This window comes from Aythya marila (genome assembly GCF_965140915.1).
Source record: "Aythya marila genome assembly, chromosome: 5".
NCBI classification, from domain to species: Eukaryota; Metazoa; Chordata; class Aves; order Anseriformes; family Anatidae; genus Aythya; species Aythya marila.
Window position 1 is genome coordinate 37,518,849 of NC_139046.1, and position 19,635 is coordinate 37,538,483.

Here is a 19,635-nt window from a genome sequence, read left to right on the forward strand (position 1 = left end):
AAGCGAAGGGGCTGCGGGGATGGGGGAGAAACGAGTGCAAAACGCTTACGTGGGAGGAGAAAATAATAACGAAGATGCGGCTTTAAAGAGGGAACTGGCACGTGAGGCGGCTGAGGCGGGCAGGCAGGAGCCCAGCGCGGCTGACGGGGCCGTGAGGGGCCGGGCGCTAACGGCCGGGCGGGGCGCGCGCCCCCTCACCTCAGGGCCGGCGGGGGGCGGAGCCGTTGGGCGCGGCGGCGCGGGGCCGGGGCCGGGGCCTGGGGGGGGCGGGACACACCTCCGCGCGCGCGCGCCGCCGTTGGCCGGGCGGCCCGGGGGTGTGCGGGCGGGGGCGGGGCCCGGCGGCGCGCGCGGCGCTGGAGCGGCTTAAGAGGAGCGCGGCGGCGGTGGCGGGCGGTGGCTGCGCGGTTCCTGCGGCTCCTGCGCCATGGCCCTGCGCGGCGGCTTCGCCAGGCTCCTCCGCGGCCAGGCGGCCCCCGCCCGGCTGCAGCGGCCCCGGCAGGCGCACTCGGTGGCGCTGGTGGGAGCCCCGTTCTCCCGGGGGCAGGTGGGCGCCGGGGCGGGCGGTGGAGGGATGGGGCGGCTGTGTAACGGCTGTGTAACGGCTGTGTAACGGCTCGCCTTCTCTTTGTCCCGCAGAAACGGCGCGGAGTGGACCACGGCCCCGCTACTGTCCGCGCCGCGGGGCTGCTGGAGCGGCTGGCTGGGCTCGGTGAGGCGCCGGGGGGCCGGAGGGGGGAGTGGGGCCGGGAGGGGGCCGGGGGGGCCGGCCTGAGCCTGGCGCCGTGCTCGCTGCTCGCGGCGGGTCTGTGCCTCTGTCTGTCCCTGTTCCCCAGCTCCTTCCTGAGGCAGCGGCGTGCTGCCGGGTGAGGGGATGCGGAACTTTCTGGAGAAACCTCCAGGCTCGCTTTTCCTTTGTAAGGCTGCACGGGTGGGAAGGTGGTGGTCTGCATCAGCGCCAGGAGCAGTGGGTAAGGAAAGCCGTGCCTTGCTTCAGCTCCTCCCATCCATTGTGTCTGCAAGCTGATGGATACGGTATCGCAGTTTTTAGAAATGTTATACCAGAGAAACTTGACCAAATTCTGCCCCAGGGAATCCTTAATTTAGAAAGCATCGCTGGAGGCTGTGTGGTGATGGACTGCAGAGCTGGACCAGCAACAGAAAGAACTTACCCGCTGTGCGTGTGGTTAGTGCTAATACAATCTAGATGCATGAAGAAAAAGGATAATTGCTTAATAACCCTCCAGCAAACTTAATCTGAATTATAAGACCTTTAAAATGGAGGCTATTGTTCTGTGCAGCCCTGTGGGCTTCCTGTGCGTATTTCATGATTCACCAGCTGGAAAACCCCAATTTGTGATCAAATGAGTAGACGAGCCTTTCCTCTTTTGTGTTGCGCAAAGTTGAGATGTGTGTCTCAGCATCCACGCATATCCGTGGCAGCATTTGAATTCATAGTGAGTGTGATCTGTAACACCACCAAAAATAGAGGGTGTCTGAAGAACCTCTTATATGCTGGGATAAAGGCAGGTCTAGGTGTTACTGAGCCTAAAGGTAGCAAAAACTGACAAGTTACCAGGTTTGAAAGGATACGTAATTTGAGGTAAAAAGATACACAGTAGTGTTTTTGGCAATTGATGATATAATTCTGTACTGGAAGGCTCAATGTTTCCTTTGAAATAGTTCAGATATTATACTTTAAATTTTACAAGAATCCTTATTTAAAAAGAAGTCATTTGCATAACACAAACTAGATATTTGAAGAAGATGAGAAGAAAGCAGGCTATGAGCCCTTTATGGGTTTTAGTAACAAAAAAAATCCAAGGATAGAAATGAATCAAGTTAAACTCAAATCAGGGGAAGGTGGTGAATACTTCCACTGTTTAGTTGCTTATGGACTGTTTATTACTTAATCAAGTAGTGAACGTGGAAATATTCTATTGTTCTTCCCTTAAGATTTTTTTGAAGACTGAGATTTCTTCCTTCTGCGTTTTCAGTTTCATGTTGCTGGCATATTCTTCCACTGGGATAGGTTTTTTTTTTTCGGTTGGTGTTGATGTTTATACTGCTGCCTGAATTCCCTGCAGCTCTCATCGGAGCAGGTTCAGATAGCACACAAACTGTAACAAATCCTGCTGGGAGGGCCCATCCTGAAGCAATTGCAGTCACCAGCATACACAGCTGTCTATGTTGCAAAGGCCGTCTGCTTGAGGGTTGGGTGGTTGGACGGAGGAGGAAGCTACCGGGTAGCCTTTTGTATTGTGCACATCTGTTGTTCATGGAAACTTAATAAATTACTGTTTTTTGTGAGGCTGGCAGGATAGCTTTGCCTGTAGTAATGTGATAATGCTGCTGGTTGGCCTCCTGGGGTACACTGAACTGGCTGTAAAACTTTAGCTGCTTTTTTCTTTGTCTCTGTTTTTTCTAACACAATGCTTTCTCTTATACATTGAAGAAGGCAATAGAACAATGGTGGTTTTATTATTATTATTACCTTGAGTCTTGTAGTTGCCTGTTCTGTTAGAAGAATTGTTTTCATGGGTCCTTGTTGCTTGTTTTCTGGGAGCAGGTAGGTAATACTGCAGCAGACCAGATTTCTCCTTAAAAAGAAATGTCTGCCTAAGATATAGGGCTTCTATTCTTCTATATGTGTTGGTTAGTTCTGAAGCTTTTGTGTCCCCAGAATGTGCTCCCCACCCTGCCATTTCCCCCTCCAGCAGGGATGTTGGAGATTGCTATAGATGTGATTGCGGTGTTTGTCTGTGTCATTATGAGCTTGGAGCTGGGCATGAGGCCAGCGATGGGGAGATGCTTTCCAGCAGAGAAGCAAAGGTGGATTCAGGGCAGTCAGAACAACTATTGATGGGGAAAAGGAGGCAGTGTTCCTATAATGAAATCTGCATGTAGTGACTCTTAAATAAAATTGCACTCAGTTAGTTCAAGTGGAAGAGATTTGAGTAGAATCTGCTTGAAACTGCAAGGTTCAACTTGCTCATTTTTCCATCTGTATGTTCAATTTGACCTGTGTAAAATGCTTTTATGGCTGCTTTAGAACTGCAGCATTCAGGTAGTAAGATGCATGCACCATTTGTTTGTTTTAGCCTTATGCTTCAGTACGCTGAATATCAAGGCACCACATGGCTTTTTGTATGCCTGTATAGCTGATTTAATAACTTCATTTGACAGTGCTAGAAGTATGTCAGAGAGTGAGAACACCATTATCTTTTGTTCATCCTTTTAGCACTGTATTGCATGGGATGGTGGGGGAAATCTGATCCTCTCACTCTATCCTAATACCTGCTCTCTTACAGTTCTGTTGCAGTCTCCTGAGCTGCTGCTCTACTTTCTACTTCCTGGGAGATCCCTCCCTTGAAAGAGGCTGTAGCTGTAGTCACACGGTGTGATATCTTTTTTGGCCACCTAGGATAATGACTGCTGCTGAACAGCTTGTTTATGCTTAGGCTGAAATACAAGGAGGGAGCTGAGAAGCAGATGGCATCACTAGCCTGTATCAGACTGTCAGAGATGAGCCTGAGCCACTAGCTTGTCGTCCATCCCCTCGTTAGAAGCAGAGCAAACAATGCTACATGGTGGTAGTAGCTTGAGGTGTACTCAGAGCTAATGTAGCAGGAATCCAACTCCCAAGCCAGAAACAGTGGGTGTGCAAGTCTGTAGCAAGCATAATTTAAAGGATAACTGACTAAGCCTGCAAGGCTTCTTAATCATTCTGGTGATGTCTGTCTTTTGGCTTTGCTCCTTTTCCGAAGGGAAACTAAAATATTAACACCTTAAAGGACTCTTCAATCTTGCCAAAGAAGTAAATATGTTGTATGAAAATAGAAATTCATAACTCCGTGGTGTGGAGGAGGACAGGGTGCACAGTTCTGAGCTTGACCTAAGGTACAGAAGATTTAAAGTATGAAGTCACTTTTTTGTGAATTACTTTTTTAAGAGTTTTTTTTTTTGTTTTTTTTTTTTTTTTTTTGGACCTCTCAAGCCTACTGTAGATTAAGCAGAGAATCTGATCCACCTTAAATCTGGAGTGTTGCCCAGTTTCTCCCTTCCTTGGAGGAGAAAAGGACCACTCAGATTTTAATAAGCACTAAGTAGCTGTTGTGTTAATCACTACAGCTCTTGAGGTGACTTAGAGCATCTTTGCTGTTGATACCATGGAAACAACTCCAGTACAAAGCATCTTCCCAAGTCTTCATTCATGTATGTTGACTGTTGATTTGTTTTGTTTTTGGTTTGTTTATCTATTTAGAGCTGCACGTGACCGGGTTGCTGAGTTTAGTCAGACTTGGGTTTTTACTACCCTAGAATGGATTAAAAGAGTTTGGAATTGAGTTGCTTGCTTGATGAGTTGGTAGACTGCAGAGGCATGTGGCCTACAGACAGAAGTAGATTAGGCTTGTCCAAGGGAATAACCATCATGTTACTGTTCTTTCGTTTCACAGGAACAAAGCTCTTCAGTAATAGGATGCAGGAGGTCAGTGTAGTGAAACTTAAGGAGTAACCTTTGAAAGAGGAAAGGGGCTGCTAATCCCCACGTGACTGGAGATACTCTCCTGCCTTGCCTAGAACCATGGGATCCTGCTGACATCTACTCCTTTAAAAAGCAATTTAACTCTTCTGTCTCACCAACAAATGATGTTATGGCTAGTTTCTGCCTTGATTATAAATCATGAAGCAGCTTCTACATATCTCCTTTTTTCACCCTAGATCTTCTCAGGTGAAAACTTCAAGAGGAAGATAAATAGTCTTTTAATTGTGCACCAAGGTATGGATAGTAAGTACTAGTACTGGGGTTCAGTAGAGACAGACTGGTAGGAGCTGTAGCTGCTTTAAGAAAGTAATTTTCATCAGCTCATCCAGTAAATATGACTAAGGTATTGAAGAGTTGCTTGTATACTTTAGGACTTCAATATCCTCTTGCTGTTTTGCAACAGATCATATCTGCTAGCTGGCCCTGAGCACAGAAAGCTAAGCTGGAAGTAGCGGAATGTGTTCTGACACCAGTTATGGCTTATCGTTTTAAATGATGGACACTTTGATATCTGCATGATTACCGTTAGTCTTTTAAGTTACTGGAGAAACATCAGCAATGAAAGTAGATGGAGCTTAAGCGTTCCTTGTGATAGGTCAGCAATCCTGTTCCCTCCCCCATACCGATGAAATACACAATCTACTACTTTTTCTTCACTCTGGAAAGCCCTTGGGCAGCCTTCGATTTCCCACCTCCATTTGGCTGATGCGTATTACAGATTGTACGTTATCCATAAAGTAGGCTTCAAAAGAAACTTAGTGAACTTAAAATTCAAGCACCTTGTGTGCTTTAATTTTTTATCATACTAGTTAATTTTTAGGGGTGTTTAAATTAAAGCTAAACTGATGCAGATCAGGAAGCTTGAATCAATTATTTCTTCTTTAGTCTTGCAGTAAACAGAGATGATCAAAGAATAGAGTTCCTCAAGGTTTTTGTATTTGTAGTTCTATGGGGGATGCCCTGCATCCTTGTATTACAAAATCAGTTTTAATGCATGGCTTAGTGTATTATGAGTAAAGAAATTCAGCACTCACCTGCACTTATTCTAATCTACGATCTGTTATATACATATATATATATATATACTTACTATGAATGGTGTTGAAGGAGAGGAGTTATTGGGGAGGGACAAAAAGAGATAATTGGAAAAGCTAGATAACGAATTGTTTTTTGATCTGCTTTACAGTGCATGGAATCTTTTTATTGCTTTCATATTCACTTAGCTCTGTCTCTTTGTGGACTCGCAAGAACAAGGCACCTATGATAGGTATGTGCTTGTGTGGGTATGATACAGAGGATTACTTTCAGATGGAAGTCTTACATTTCAGTTATAAAAACTATCTAGTGAAAAACAGAGTATGAAGCACCAACATCAAATGCAAAATTTGAAATCTGTCATTATAGTATAAAGAAATGAGCTGGTCTGATACTAGTTTCTGGTAGCAGCTGAAAGAGAGGGAGACATCTTCAATAAGCTCTAGTATGTTCTGTTCTTCTGCCCTTGTGTTATCTTAAGGGGTTAACTAATAAACCAACTATTTGCTTTTGCAACAGTCTAAAGCATGAGGAGCTTCTGGTGGAGGAAAGCTGTTTTGGTATTATGACGTCCTACGTCTGTAAGCGCTTACGTGCTGTCAGGAACTGTTTCTGGGTTAAGCACATTGGAAGGGAAGTGGAACTGTGCTGGGCTTTGTCAATGGAGTGACAGAGCACAATAGCTGCAGCCTTGTCTCCTCTCTGATGCAAGCTGCAGTACAAATGTTTCCCAACACCTGATGCTGACGTTTTTGAAGACCTCTTCAGGTCAAGTGTACTGGTGTACTAGATTTCGTAAGTGATTAAGGTTATAAAGGTATCAAAGGGAATTGAGGTAGCTGCTTAATTTGGGGTTGGAAAAACACTTTTTGGCTAATTGTATACAAAGGACATCTTCAGACTACAGATTTGTGGTAGGAGTTGGAGTTGAGTTTTTGGTTTTTGTTGTTACTGTATGAGCAGGAGCCTTTTAAACAGGTACTGATACTGAAACTTTGTCTAAAAGCAGACCTGTCTGAATGCTAAAAGGAGGGTGGAAATTCCTGAGACATGAACTTCCCTCAGTGAAATTTTGTAGCTGAAAACCACTGAACTATCAAATCATAGAATCACAATTTCCTGAGTTGGAAGGGACCCGTAAGGATCATTGAGTCCAATTCCTGGCACCACACAAAGTGTCTACATCTAATAGATTTCTTCCAGTAGATATATATTAAAGAGAATTAGACAGTGCATAATGAGCTTCATAGCAAAAGGGTTTATGATTAAACTAGGTTGCTAGAGCTTTGGTCCCTTTTAGTGGGAACCTTGCTAGCCTAGTTTCATTCATATAAAACAAAAGTATGCCCTTGCTTACATGTTTTTACATACCCACTTCCTCAGATGAATTTGGAGGGTTAAAACTGTCTTAAAATATGTTTCAGAATGCACTGACCATAATGAAACAGTCATTTGTTTGCTGTTGTGCAATGCTTTGCCTGTGTCTCAGAGAAAGGGTTACGAAGTAAAGTCCATGTGAGTCACTGAGTGTATACTGAAAAGGATGGTAACAGCTTATAGTCCTCCTTATTCACAGGAAGTAAAATGTCTATAAACATTGTTCATAATACTGCTTCCTGAAAAGCCCTTCTGTGCTAAGGCTGTAATCTGAGAAAACAGCTCTGTTGCATAAGCAGGAGTGATGCTTTCATGTGAGTGGTTTTATATAATACATAGCACAAAGTGAGATGTGCTGACAGCAGTGTTTCTAAATCCTGCTGGACTACTTATATTTCCTCTTCTGGGTTTCCAAATTAAATTATGCCATTAATTTATTCCCCCCCCCCAGTCCACAAACATCCAATGTAAACAGGCAGTACCAAGAGATCACTTCTACGTAATGCTTTTGTTTCAGCTCCTGTTTGCTGCCTAGGGGACTCACTATAACTGTATTACAGTAGCATGCCATTGGGTAATGTCAGCTCAGCAGCCAGCCTGGATGTTGCAAGCTGAATTCCCTTCTGTCAAATTCCTGCTTATGGCTCTGGTGCAGCATCCTAGTAGAAAGAGGATGGGGAGGCTTTCCCTGCTGCTACCCAGATGTTTTTCAGTTGAACGCTCCCAGACTTCAGTCATCAGCTTTTACAGAAGAATTTTTTTTTTCTCTAAATCTATGCTGCGAAATGACTTGCTATAGTAACTACTACCTGCTGTGAATGCTGAATAAAAGACCTGTATTGTGCTTAAGATGATAGGAAATGAACATGGCCGTTGCCAGATACTGCTTAGCAAGCTATCTTATGACCCAGTTTTAGGCATCATTAGGTTGAGCCCTAGTGCTCCAGTGCTACGTTGCTAGCTTATTTGAAAAAGCATGCAGGAGACTTCACTTTCCGAAGTATGTTTTTACTTTGTATTTCTAATTTTTCCCCCCTTCTCCAATTACAAGTTAGGTGCCTAATTTTGAAAAAAGCTCATTTTTCTTTACCAGTTAAAGTTCTGGTTCTGGTCATGCAGGCTGTATGACCATTTCCTAATCTGTCTTGCTCAAAAAAAGTAGAGCTACGAAGGATCTTTTGTACAAAATATTTCAAGCTCATGTTCATTTTTGGCTGAAGTGTGTAGCCAAAAAGCTCTGCTGATTGACAACCTGACATGGAGGCAATGAGCCACTAAGGATTGTACTCTTCTGCTGCAGGAAAGAGATGTTTGTTTTCACACAATCATTCATACCAGCAGGAGGACTGTGTGCTAGTATGCACACTTATGCAATTATACTGTGCTCATATTCAGACAGACACCTTCATCTCCCTGATACATCTTTCAAGCTCCTATAACAGCAAAAGTTGAATTGAGCCACTTTTTCTCTTGCTTGAAAAAGTGATCACCATTTTAAAATGGGTAGTGAGCCAGTGTGCTGATAAAGCTGAGTTGTATGGATTTGATTAAACATTTTCTGCAGTGTTGGTAATTCACTCATTAATTGAACAAATTACACCAAAATGAAAACTTTCTGTTAGAGCTTTGGAGTGCAGTAAAAGTCTTTTAATCATATTTAATTTAATAGTCTTTAGTTACTAGCAAAATATCTGCGGTGTTAGTTTTTAAGTACTGAATGGTACTGCTTCATTTAAAAAGAAAGCCTCAATCCAAAAATCTTAGTTAGAAAGTATTTCTGCTTGAAGTTACTTTTTAAAAAAAAAAAAAAAAAAAAAAAAAAAACAGCTAACTTGAGGGTGCTTTTTACTGTAAAATTAGTAAAATGGGTGGGTAGCAAGGGTGGAGGAACTGAGGTTTTTATAACATTTCCCTGATTTCTGTAAAAAAAAAAAAAGTGCTAAGGTAGAGGCTGGTACACAGGAGGTAACATCTATGAAGCTGTTATTGATGGTTGGGGGGTGGAGTGTTAGAGCTTGGGCAATTGGTGTTCTCATCTCTCTTATTAACTAACACTTTTTTGTGTGGCTTTGACAGATAATACAATTATGTCCGAAACAAAAACACCTGCTGGCAAGTCTGCACAGCTGGTGGGGAAAAGAAATTGGTTTCACTCTATGTAACCTGATTATGTCACAGATGCAATGAATTTGCTGGTCACAGCCCAACTTTCTCCTGTGTTTGTTTTCAAACAAAAAAATAAGTTTCACACAGCAGAACAAATATCTCTGATCACTGAAGTAGGTACCATACTGTTTCTGACCAAACCTGACCAGCTGCGTTGAAGTGTGCATGCTGTTTTTAATAAATGTAAGGAAGCTAGCTTTGTTGTTTGCTCACATCTTTCTCCCGTTCTGAGAACCTGGATCACCTATTTTAAAAGGTGCACATATATTCTTCCTGTTAATTTCCTATGCTGGTCTAAGAAGCTGTTTAAGATACTAATAGCTATACACATAGAATAACTCCAACTACCAAAGGAAGTAAGGGGTGGTAAATTATGGAACTCTTTCATTAATAGCCAAATAACAGCAAGATACAGTAGACTGCACTGTACTACAGCATGTCTATCCATCTAGTAACTTCTGTTGGGCAGTGAAACTCAATCAAGAAAGGCTTAGTTTTTAAACCTCGTTAAATCAAAAGTATGTACATGCAGATCATGTGGCAAGTAATTCAGGTCTTTAAGCATTAGACCATCAAAGACACCTCAAAGAGAACTGAAGAAAGGACTTTAGTAGCCCTGGCAATTTGACATGGATTCTTTTACTTTGTTCAGTAAGCACTAAGCACATGCCAATTTTAATTTCTTTCTGTTCAATCCTAAAAAGTACATGTTCACATACTTCTAATCACCTCAGGATGCATGGCTTGCTTATGTACTGCTCTGTCATTCATTAAACTTTCCACTAGGGTTGTTCAATCACAGCTTTCAAAACTCTAGGCATATTAAAAAAAAAACCATGATCTAAGAGACTGTATGCTCCTTAAAAATATGCTCTTAACATCTTCTGTATGTGTATGTATATATACTACATATAGTAGAAAGAGAAGATATTCAAGTTTTAGGATCCAGTTAGGGCTTACTTCTGAGATTGTCTGTCTGTATCTTAATGAGATAACCAAGGGAGAGCTCCCCAGGGAGTCACCCAGGGAAGCCTGAGCTATTCTCTGCAAGTACATAAACACAGTGGGCCTAAATAAGAGGGAAACACAAAGCTGAGAAAAGAAGCTGCTACAAGGTTTATGAACTCCACATGAACAACAATAAACTTTTGAAGATGGCATCTATTGTTTTTAATAGACATTCTGCTTTTTATAAAAAACAGAGGCATCTTCCTATAGGATGTGTAGGAGTACTGTTTGTCCAAAATGTGGACAAGTTCCCAGAATCCTTGACCCTAAAATTGTGTGGCCATCTCATATATATATATATATATATATATATATATATATATATTCATCCCATTTGTTTCTTAAAATCACCATGGGGTTCATATGGCTTACATGTTTTGTGTTGTGTTTTTTTTTTTTTAATTCAGGGACTGAACCAGGTTATTCTGCCTTACAAATAGTGTTGGGAAGAGTAAAGAAGGAAAAATAAAAAAATCTTGAGCACAAGTGATGCTCCTTTAAACATGCATCTTATCTGACGTGTTTGTTCTGCTTTGAGGATACCCTGAAGAGTCTTAAAGTGCTATGAAAGATGGCGTGGTTGGCTCTTTGTTTTACACTGATCTAGAGACAGAACTTCGTGGTATAGTTCCCTTTTGTTCTCTTTCACGCTTTAATGGGTAAAAATACTGTGATGTGCTGTATGTCCTGTAAGAAAACAAGCCTTATGTGGTAGTTCTTTTCTCTGTTACATGGTATAACGTGCTGTCAATGAACACAGCTGCTTGGCTGCAGATTTATTCCCCACAGATGTCAGCGGTTATTAGATGAAAGGACTGTGGAAAACTTTAACTTATACAGCATCTTCTAAAGCTCTTGATACCTACTGACTAATGCAGTGCCTTGGAGTCTTATTCCCCAAACTTGTCTTCTAAGCATACTCGGGTACTTTCATCAGACTTTTAATACTGAAATGAGCAACAGCATGCATGGGCCACAGAAGTAGTCTTGAGGGAAGAAACACACAAAAAAAGGAAAAAAGTAAAAAGAGATCTTTGAGATATGTATGATGAATGGCAAAGTCACTAAGATTAGATAGCACACTGAAATCTGAATAACATGAGCTCAGAATTCCAGAGCTGTTGTCCTGCGGGCTATTTAGGTACTGCTCGAGGGTGGGAAAAAAATCCTGTTGTATGCCTGGGATGTCTTTTGAGAACCATGCAGTGGTATGTCATGGTCCAGCTTATTGCTTTAAGTATCTGTAGATAATGAGCTTTCTTGTAGACTAGCTGATGCTGCATTCATTTAATCCTTTGTCAAGTACCTGTGCTCAGCTTCCCTGTTCTCTCTTAGCAAATGTATGTCCACATATGTCCTTGCCATAGAAAATACGCTTGCCTATTTCCCAGTAGCCTAAGTCTCACAAGTGACTCAACCGTTTTCCTTTGTTCTGCTCAGTCCAAAATCCTTTCAAATGATGATAAACTCATGTTTTTGTCAATGCTACTTTAATCTTATTTCCACCAGGGAAACTCACAGAGCCTTTTTCATAGATATTAAGGTAATGGTTTAATGGAAATGAGGCAGAGATCACACAGTCCCTAGTGGGATATTTTTCCATGCTGATTTGCTTGCCTTAATTTTTCAAACCTCCTTGGTAGGCATTGAATGGCTAAAGGCAAAATGTCAAGCTGTAGCCTGGATGCTTTGAACTGTGAACAGACTGTAGTGATTGAGGAACAAATTAGGGAGGCATGACTGGTATTACTTTTGGTGTAGCTGTAAATACCTTTTACAGTTCTCATCAGTGCCTGCAGCAAATAGGCCTATCTGAAACTGAGGCTCTGGCCTGTCAGATCTGAAAGACTGTTATGAAAGCACATGGTGTTGGGCAGCAGAACTTCAAAGGGTAAGCTCCAAGATGTGCATGGAAGAGTTAAGATGCAGCCAATTAAACTCTTTCTCTGTTGGGTGGGAGAGGGGAAATGCACCCAAAAATGTTCCCTTGTTTCCTAATCTCTGAAGGAACTTGTTTTCAGAGTAAGTGGATAGAAATTCCTATTAGGAAAGGCTAAAGACCCAGAACGTTGTCATGTTTCAAGAGCCATTTAAGTTGTAATTTGCAATGACAGGATCTCAAAAGGGGGTTGGGATCTAAGTCCCAGAATTAAAACGTCTTCCAGAACATCTTGCACTGAGAAAATGGTCAGGTTCTCTTACAAAACTAGTTGCTCGGGAGTTCTTTACGAAAAGTTCCTTTATTGTTAACTTGATGCTCTTGTGCCTGGATTTTCATGGGATTCAAAAATGGAGAATACCAGTTAGGACTCAGCTATATTTGTTGAAATGTAGTCCTAGGTCCTTAGTCTTTCAGCAACTAAGCTCATGTAAGGTTGTGTACAGCTTGGCTAATTAGGAAGACAGTAATACAAACTACACTTTTTTGTGCTAAAATTACAAATAATTAAATTAAAACATTTTTAGGTGACTTTATATGATTGGCCTATATCATTGCAAAATTAAAGTGACAATATTATCTTAAGATTTCTAATTTGTAAAGTTGTGAGATGTTTGTTTGCAAGGGTATGCAAATATTCAAATGAATCATTTCCCTTCCTGTTCCCTTCAAACTTGCCTGACTGATTTTTGAGGGGACATTATTTTGAATGTTTCTTTGGGCACTTGTTTAGTAACTTCACTTCCTCCTTTTGCTGTTGTGCTTCCAGGATGCCAAGTGTATGACTTTGGAGATCTGAATTTCACTCAAGTTCCCAACGATGAACTGTACAACAACCTGATCTCGTACCCACGGTCAGTGGGGTTAGCCAGCCAGGTGCTGGCTGATGCTGTAAGCAGAGCGGTAGCTGCTGGACACAGCTGTGTCACTATAGGAGGAGATCACAGGTGAGCTCACGAACTAGGAGCAATTAGCGGTGTGTGCTGCAGGTTGAGGCTTGAAGGGGAATGTAAGAATTTAAATAAGAAAATAGGAGGACAGCAAGAATAACTCGGGGGTCATTTCCTGGCAGTACCGTAGAAGCATTTTGATGTTACTGCTGGGGCTTTTAGTGTGGGACAGAAAAGTCAGTTATAAAAACCTGGCCTTCTAAAGACAGCTTAATTCCAGACTGTTCAGCAATCTGCAAACATAAATTAAAAACATAATTAAATTTTTTTCTTTGGGAAAGTTTGTGTGATCAGGTCCTTCTAGAAATTGTTGCAGGTTTGTTTGTTTGTTTTCTGAATGCTGAGTGATACGTCTGTTCTGCACCCTCTGCTCTCAGGATGTCAACTCTTTGGATTGATTTGTAATGCCCACACATAGACCACTTTTCCACAGCTGCTGTATGTCAGACTGTCTTTTTCTTCTTTTTCACTAACTTTTGGTGTGAGAATTGGTTGAAGAAGGTAGGGCATCTAAGAATGAATTGAGTTTTGAAGGTGATACGGCAAAATGGGTGAACAGCAGAATTGATGAGTTAGCATATTAGATTTTTCTGAGTTTGGTGCTAGAACATTGGAAGTTTAGAGCATGGGAAGGGTGACGATGGAAAGAGAGAAAATGGCTCTTTCTAATCTTTCATTACAAATACTGTCCTGTGGAGTTACTTGGGAGTGGGCATGTCATGCAGTTTGTATGGGACACACCCTTTGCTCATCATCAGGAGTGTCTGATGTGTTGAAACATGACTGTTACTGTCTGAAGTTGCAGAGACTTCCCGTTTCGCCTTCAGAACAAGGACAATGTTTTGCACAGTTGACTAAAGACCTTCCTACTTTACTTGCAGCTTGGCACTTGGTTCTGTCAGTGGCCATGCACGGCAGTGCCCACACCTTGGCGTGATCTGGGTGGATGCGCATGCTGATATCAACACCCCTCTTACAACTCAGTCTGGAAACCTCCATGGACAACCTCTTTCGTTTCTCTTGAGAGAGCTTCAAGATAAAGTAAGTGTCTTACTTGTACAGTTAGCCTACATTGAAATCCTCTGAGCATTTTACTTTTTCTGGCATGAGGTGCTTTCTTAAGTGTTGCAAATGCAGGCCTTTTTTATCTGAGTACAAGCAATAGTATGTATTGTTTGTGTGTATATATGTGCATATTTGTGTGCAAATGCACGTAAATATATGTACATATGCCTAGACTTAGAACCAAGAATGAGAAAAAGCTTTTATTTGGGTTAGCACTCCTGTGAGTTGTACAGAAAGCAAGGGCTGACCCAAGTCCACGTGGCAGCTGACCATGGTGCCAGTCTGCATAATGACTTGAGTTGGTGCCGAGGCTGTGCAACAGCAGCACCAGGAGGAAAAAAGGGAACCTCCCCCCAGCTGAGCCTGTGAGAGCTGCGCTGAGCTCACCTCTGGTGACAGCTGGCTCCTGCGTACCTTGCATGCCTCTTCTGCATAGTTTGGCTCTTGCATGTTTTGACAACCTTGGGGCCTGACATGGGCTGTTCCTGCATGATTCCTGGCTGCTCTAGGGTTAGTGCTACTGGCAAATCAGGACAGCTAGACCAGGTTACAAGTGTTTCTAAAGATAGTCTTTGTCTTTGAAAGAGGTAAAGTTGTCAAAGAGCCATTTACCGAGGCATATGGAATGTGTGTGGCTGTGTTTTGCTGCTGTCAAGATGCTAAAAGCAGTAGGTTGGCACAAGGCCTTTATGTCCTTTTGGACTTATCTGAAGACTGTATCTCCCTCTGGGGCCCCCAGCACAAGAAGGACATGGGCCTATTTGAGTGGACCAGAGGAGGGCCCCAAGGATAATCAGAGGACTGGAGCACTTCCAGTGAAGAAAGGCTGAGGGAATTGGGGTTGTTCAGCCTGGGTAAGAGAAGGTTCTGGGGAGACCATATAGCAGCCTTCCCGTACCTAAAGGAGGCCTACAGGAAAGATGGGGAAGGAACTCTTTATCAGTGTAGCGGCAGGACAAGGGGTAATGTTTTCACACTAAAAAAGGGCAATGAGGCACTGAAGCAGGTAGCCCAGAGAAGCCTGGAGCTGTTCAAGGCCAGGTTGGATGGGGCTTGGAGCAACCTGGTCTGGTGAGGGGTGTCCCTGCCCATGGTAGGGGGGTTGGAACTGGGTGGTCTTTACGGTCCCTTCCAACCCAAACCACTGGGTGATTCTAGAAATACCTGTAGCATCTATGGAGACACTTATAGGGGTAGCCTATGCATTTGCCAATAGCTGGGGCCTTTGCAGAAGGAACTTTGATAGCAACAACAATCTGCATCTGCTGAAGTTTAGGCTGAAGAGTGGAAAGAGGATTAGCAATTGCACATAGAGAATGGACACTAACTGGGTTTGCAGACTCTTGATTTTATTCTGGAACTCTGCTCTGCCAGCTGTCTTGTTTTTTTTCCTGATAAATCTTGTTGGTGCTGTGTTGATGGAAGAATGCTTCTTCCAAATAAGATCAAGAGTGTTGAATGCTTTTATGGCTATTGAATAGATAATTGCATTAGTACCTGTCTGGCACAGAAAGACTGCTGTGTCTGGTAAAGCTCTTCTGCTATTCTCATCCAAATTCATTTGAATGAATTCTATCTACAAGTGAACAGTGTCATCTGGTGCTTTTAAACATTTCCCTCTTTCTAATAATTCTTGTATGGTTTCTGCAAATGTGCTAGAATTCCCAAAGTAATGCAAAATGAATGGGGCTTCTTGAAATATCCCCAGGACATGAGAAGGCTAATGTAGAAGCCTGCTGAATTTCTTGTTAATTTCCCATAAGTTAAAGGGGGTGACTTTTATTTGGCAGTTGTGCCCACTTCTGTAGGAAAGTTAGAGCAAAAGAAAATAATATCAGGTTTGAAGCTCACCTAAGGTAAACATTGTATGTCTTAGAACAAAGCCAGAGTAACAAATACATATATGTATAAATATTTATGTATATATATTTTATAATGAGTGCTTATTTAGTCCCAATATAAATAAATATAGCCTCAGGTGTGTTATGACTTTAAAAATAAATTCAAATATTGTCACTAGTCTATATGTAGTAATTAAGAAGCATATGAGGGAGGGAAACAAAGTCTTATTGTTGTATTGGCTCTATACATTTATTGTTAAGTGCATGATTTAAGTGATACAGCTGGGTATCTAGCGTCTTGTAATTTCCCAATATATGCACTGATGCTAAATAGCTATTGCCAGTGGATTTGGGCTTTTCATTCCCTCTCTTCAGCCTAGAAAATGCAAAATTAAAAACTTCATCCATTAACATTCAGCTCAGGTAAAATGGTATGACATAGTCAGGGATGGATTAAATCAGGAAACCAAACTCTTGAGTGCTGAACTCTTCTCTGTAGAGGCAGAGAAAGGATGCTATAAATAAAGTTTTGAGGGAAGTATTAAATACAGGTTTGTTATATATGTCATTAAACTAATCTGATAAAAAACTTTGCTTGCAGGTACCACAGCTTCCTGGTTTTTCCTGGCTAAAGCCCTGCCTTTCTGCATCAGATATTGTGTACATTGGTTTGAGAGATGTGGATCCTGCTGAATAGTAAGCTGATTTAAAGGATTTTTGTAAACTCTGAAATCATGGGCTTCTATCCATATTTGGCTGTTCACAAGGGTTGTTGCTAGGTTTAAGTTTAAGCCAGTAATGATTTATTTTTTTTCAATTCTATTCTAACAGCTATATTTTGAAAAACTATGACATCCACTATTTCTCCATGAGGGATATTGATCGCCTTGGGATTCAGAAAGTTATGGAAAGAACATTTGAACAACTGATGCGCAGGTAACAAACTATGGGTCTGACGTACTTAAAGTACTCTGTCATCTGCTCACTGAGTATCTACTTTCCGGAAAGTTATGTAGGTGAAGGTCACTGTTGATGTAAGGCAGCCTAACAGAACTGTGAAAGTGTCCAGTAAATAGTAAAGTCCTAGCACTTAATTTAGTCCTTGACTTCCACACATCTCAAAATCAAGCATTTCAGAGTGTTTGGCAAACATACAACCATACAACTGTGTTGACTGGTAGAACCTGTTGTATATTATTTGTCCTATTTCTTGAGGAATCCTGTGTTTTGCTGCAGTTTAAAAGGGTTGAATCCACTCTGCGCCTAGAGTATCCCTTTAAAATATTTATATTAATTATATAAATATAATAATATATTTATTACACATAGCTATATATACATGTATATATGAACTGACAGTACCTGAATTCAGCTGTCAGTACATGAGGTAAAAGCATTGTATGGCTTCTTCTTCTTCAGACTATGCTCACGTATCTTGTCCTGATGATAGTTGCTATTTGTAGTTCAACTAGCGAAGATCACTTAAACTACACCTTTACTTGAGTTCAATACTGAAGTCTTTGCTCACCTTGTTTGATTTTGCTGAACAAGGTCAGGGAGCAAATCATGCTAGAAGGCATAGGGACACAGGGAGAGGATCAAAGCTACAAAGGATAACCTTCCGAACTGCATGCTTTTGTATCCAAAGGTGTGCTCCCGTTTTCTAGCTGCAGCTGCGCCAAGTAGAAAAACCTGCTAATCCAGATAACCATGTGCAGTAACTTGGAAGTACACAGCCCACTACTTTAATAGCTCATCTGAGTGACAAGCATTGTCCTAGTAAGCTCTCATAGACTGCCAGATTCCTGTAGTAAAGCCATGCACCTTTGGGGTTTGAGATCATTCTTTGCTTTCTCTATCAACTAGGCTTATGTGGCAGTTTGGAGCCTTCACCCACCCATCTATGGAAACCCTCAAGCTTTGTTGCTTTCTCCATCTTAGACACCATGCAAATCCGTGTTTCAGCCTTTTAACCTTTCTGAGCAAGAGGAGGGAAGGCTGGATTCTATCATATTTCTCTATGGTCTTGCAGCCAAATCAAGTCAGAGCAGATTCTCAGTGAAAACTGAAAGACAAACTTCTTTTCTTCCCAATGCACATTAGAGAAAGTTCTGAGCTAAAAGATGTTTCAGAAAATCCTAAGAATAAAAGTATATATATTTCCCAAATATATATGACATGGTGTAGGACTTATGGGAGGGACCTTTAACATCATGCAACATGATGCTACTTTGCTGATCAGACTGGACAGTAAAAAATACAAGTTTTTAACATTGCTTTTCTTGTCTTATTGTCTCCAGGAGACAGAGACCTATTCACCTGAGTTTTGACATCGATGCTTTTGATCCCTCACTGGCTCCAGCAACTGGGACTCCTGTTCTAGGCGGATTAACTTACAGAGAAGGCATGTACATCGCAGAGGAAATACACAACACAGGTAAGAGTTGACTGATATTTTTGCACTAAAACAGGACAAGGACAAACCACATACAGCCCATACTAGATGTGTTTTTCATGTATAATTAGCTACTAAGCTGAATGTATCCATAACTCAGATGCCTAGGAAGTAAATTCAACCTTTACTAAGGGAAAAACAAATCTTACCATTAGGCAATACCCCAAGAGATGGAAGCAGCTTAAATCAACTTCAGTTTTACCAAAAGTAAATAAAGTGCATATGCTTATAGACAACTAATGCCACAAATGGCTTGGTCACTTTGTAAAATACTGTCCCCCCTATTCCTATCCACATTAGGACCGATGCAAAAACCGAGCACCTGGGGAAAAGGATGCAAATGATTTTGAACAGTTCAGAATTCCTACTGTAGGATTTAAGGCTAGCAAATCAACTTTTAACCAATTATACACTGCAGTTGACATAATATGAAGATCCTCCTCCTTCTGCCATGAAGGTTTCATTTAATTTGTTTTAACAATGAATACTTTACAGTAAAAGATGGTACAGGGAAAAAGAAAAGAAAACAGACTTCAACAGAATCATGACTGGGATGGCAAAATTACTATGTAAGATTATTTTACATCCCCTAACTTTTGGATTAAGAGAAAGCAGAATTAAAAAAAAAAGAGTGCACCTCAGAAACATAGGTGGAACATCAAAGTTGGTTTTCCTGAATGCTAAAAGCAGGGATGAGTGAGGTAGTGATGATGTAAGAAAACTAAAGATAAACCACAAACTTGCATCTAAGAACAACGACTTTTTCCCTCACTTGAGCCCATTTTACTTGTGCGTGGGTACAATTGGTCACAAGTTTCTGACTTGCTACACAGAGTGAAAGGCTACAAAAGAAACCCTATTACAGATTTAACCCTTTTTCACAATAATAAAGCTGCAAATAATTTTCACAGGAATGCTTTCAGCTGTAGACATGGTGGAAGTCAATCCCCTGCTTGGAGCTTCTCAAGAGGAAGTGAATGCAACTGCTAGCCTTGCAGTCGACGTGATAGCAACGTGCTTTGGACAGACGAGAGAAGGGGCACACACTGCTTTTGATGAACTCCCAACACCTAGTTCTCCAGATGAATCTGACAGTGAAGAGCAAGTGCGGATTTAGGAACCCAAAGTGCTGGGTATGTTGGACATTAAATAGCTCTACTGAGGCACTTGAGGGGGTAGTTTAACACTTGGCAAATACTGTTAACTTCTCAATTTTTAAATAAACTAGCTTTTCCACTTGATCAGTGGCTACT

At 41.5% G+C, this 19,635-nt stretch overlaps 1 protein-coding gene across 1 annotated transcript; it reads left to right on the forward strand.

Moving 5' to 3' along the window:
* Positions 1 to 387: 387 nt before the first annotated feature.
* Positions 388 to 19,623, forward strand: ARG2 (arginase 2). The gene is made up of 8 exons (XM_082762090.1): positions 388 to 547; positions 640 to 712; positions 12,841 to 13,018; positions 13,903 to 14,062; positions 16,529 to 16,623; positions 16,759 to 16,863; positions 18,228 to 18,364; positions 19,294 to 19,623. The coding sequence occupies exons 1-8, from the start codon at positions 428 to 430 to the stop codon at positions 19,497 to 19,499; spliced, it is 1,074 nt and encodes a 357-aa protein (XP_082618216.1). The 5' UTR covers positions 388 to 427; the 3' UTR covers positions 19,500 to 19,623.
* Positions 19,624 to 19,635: the final 12 nt, after the last annotated feature.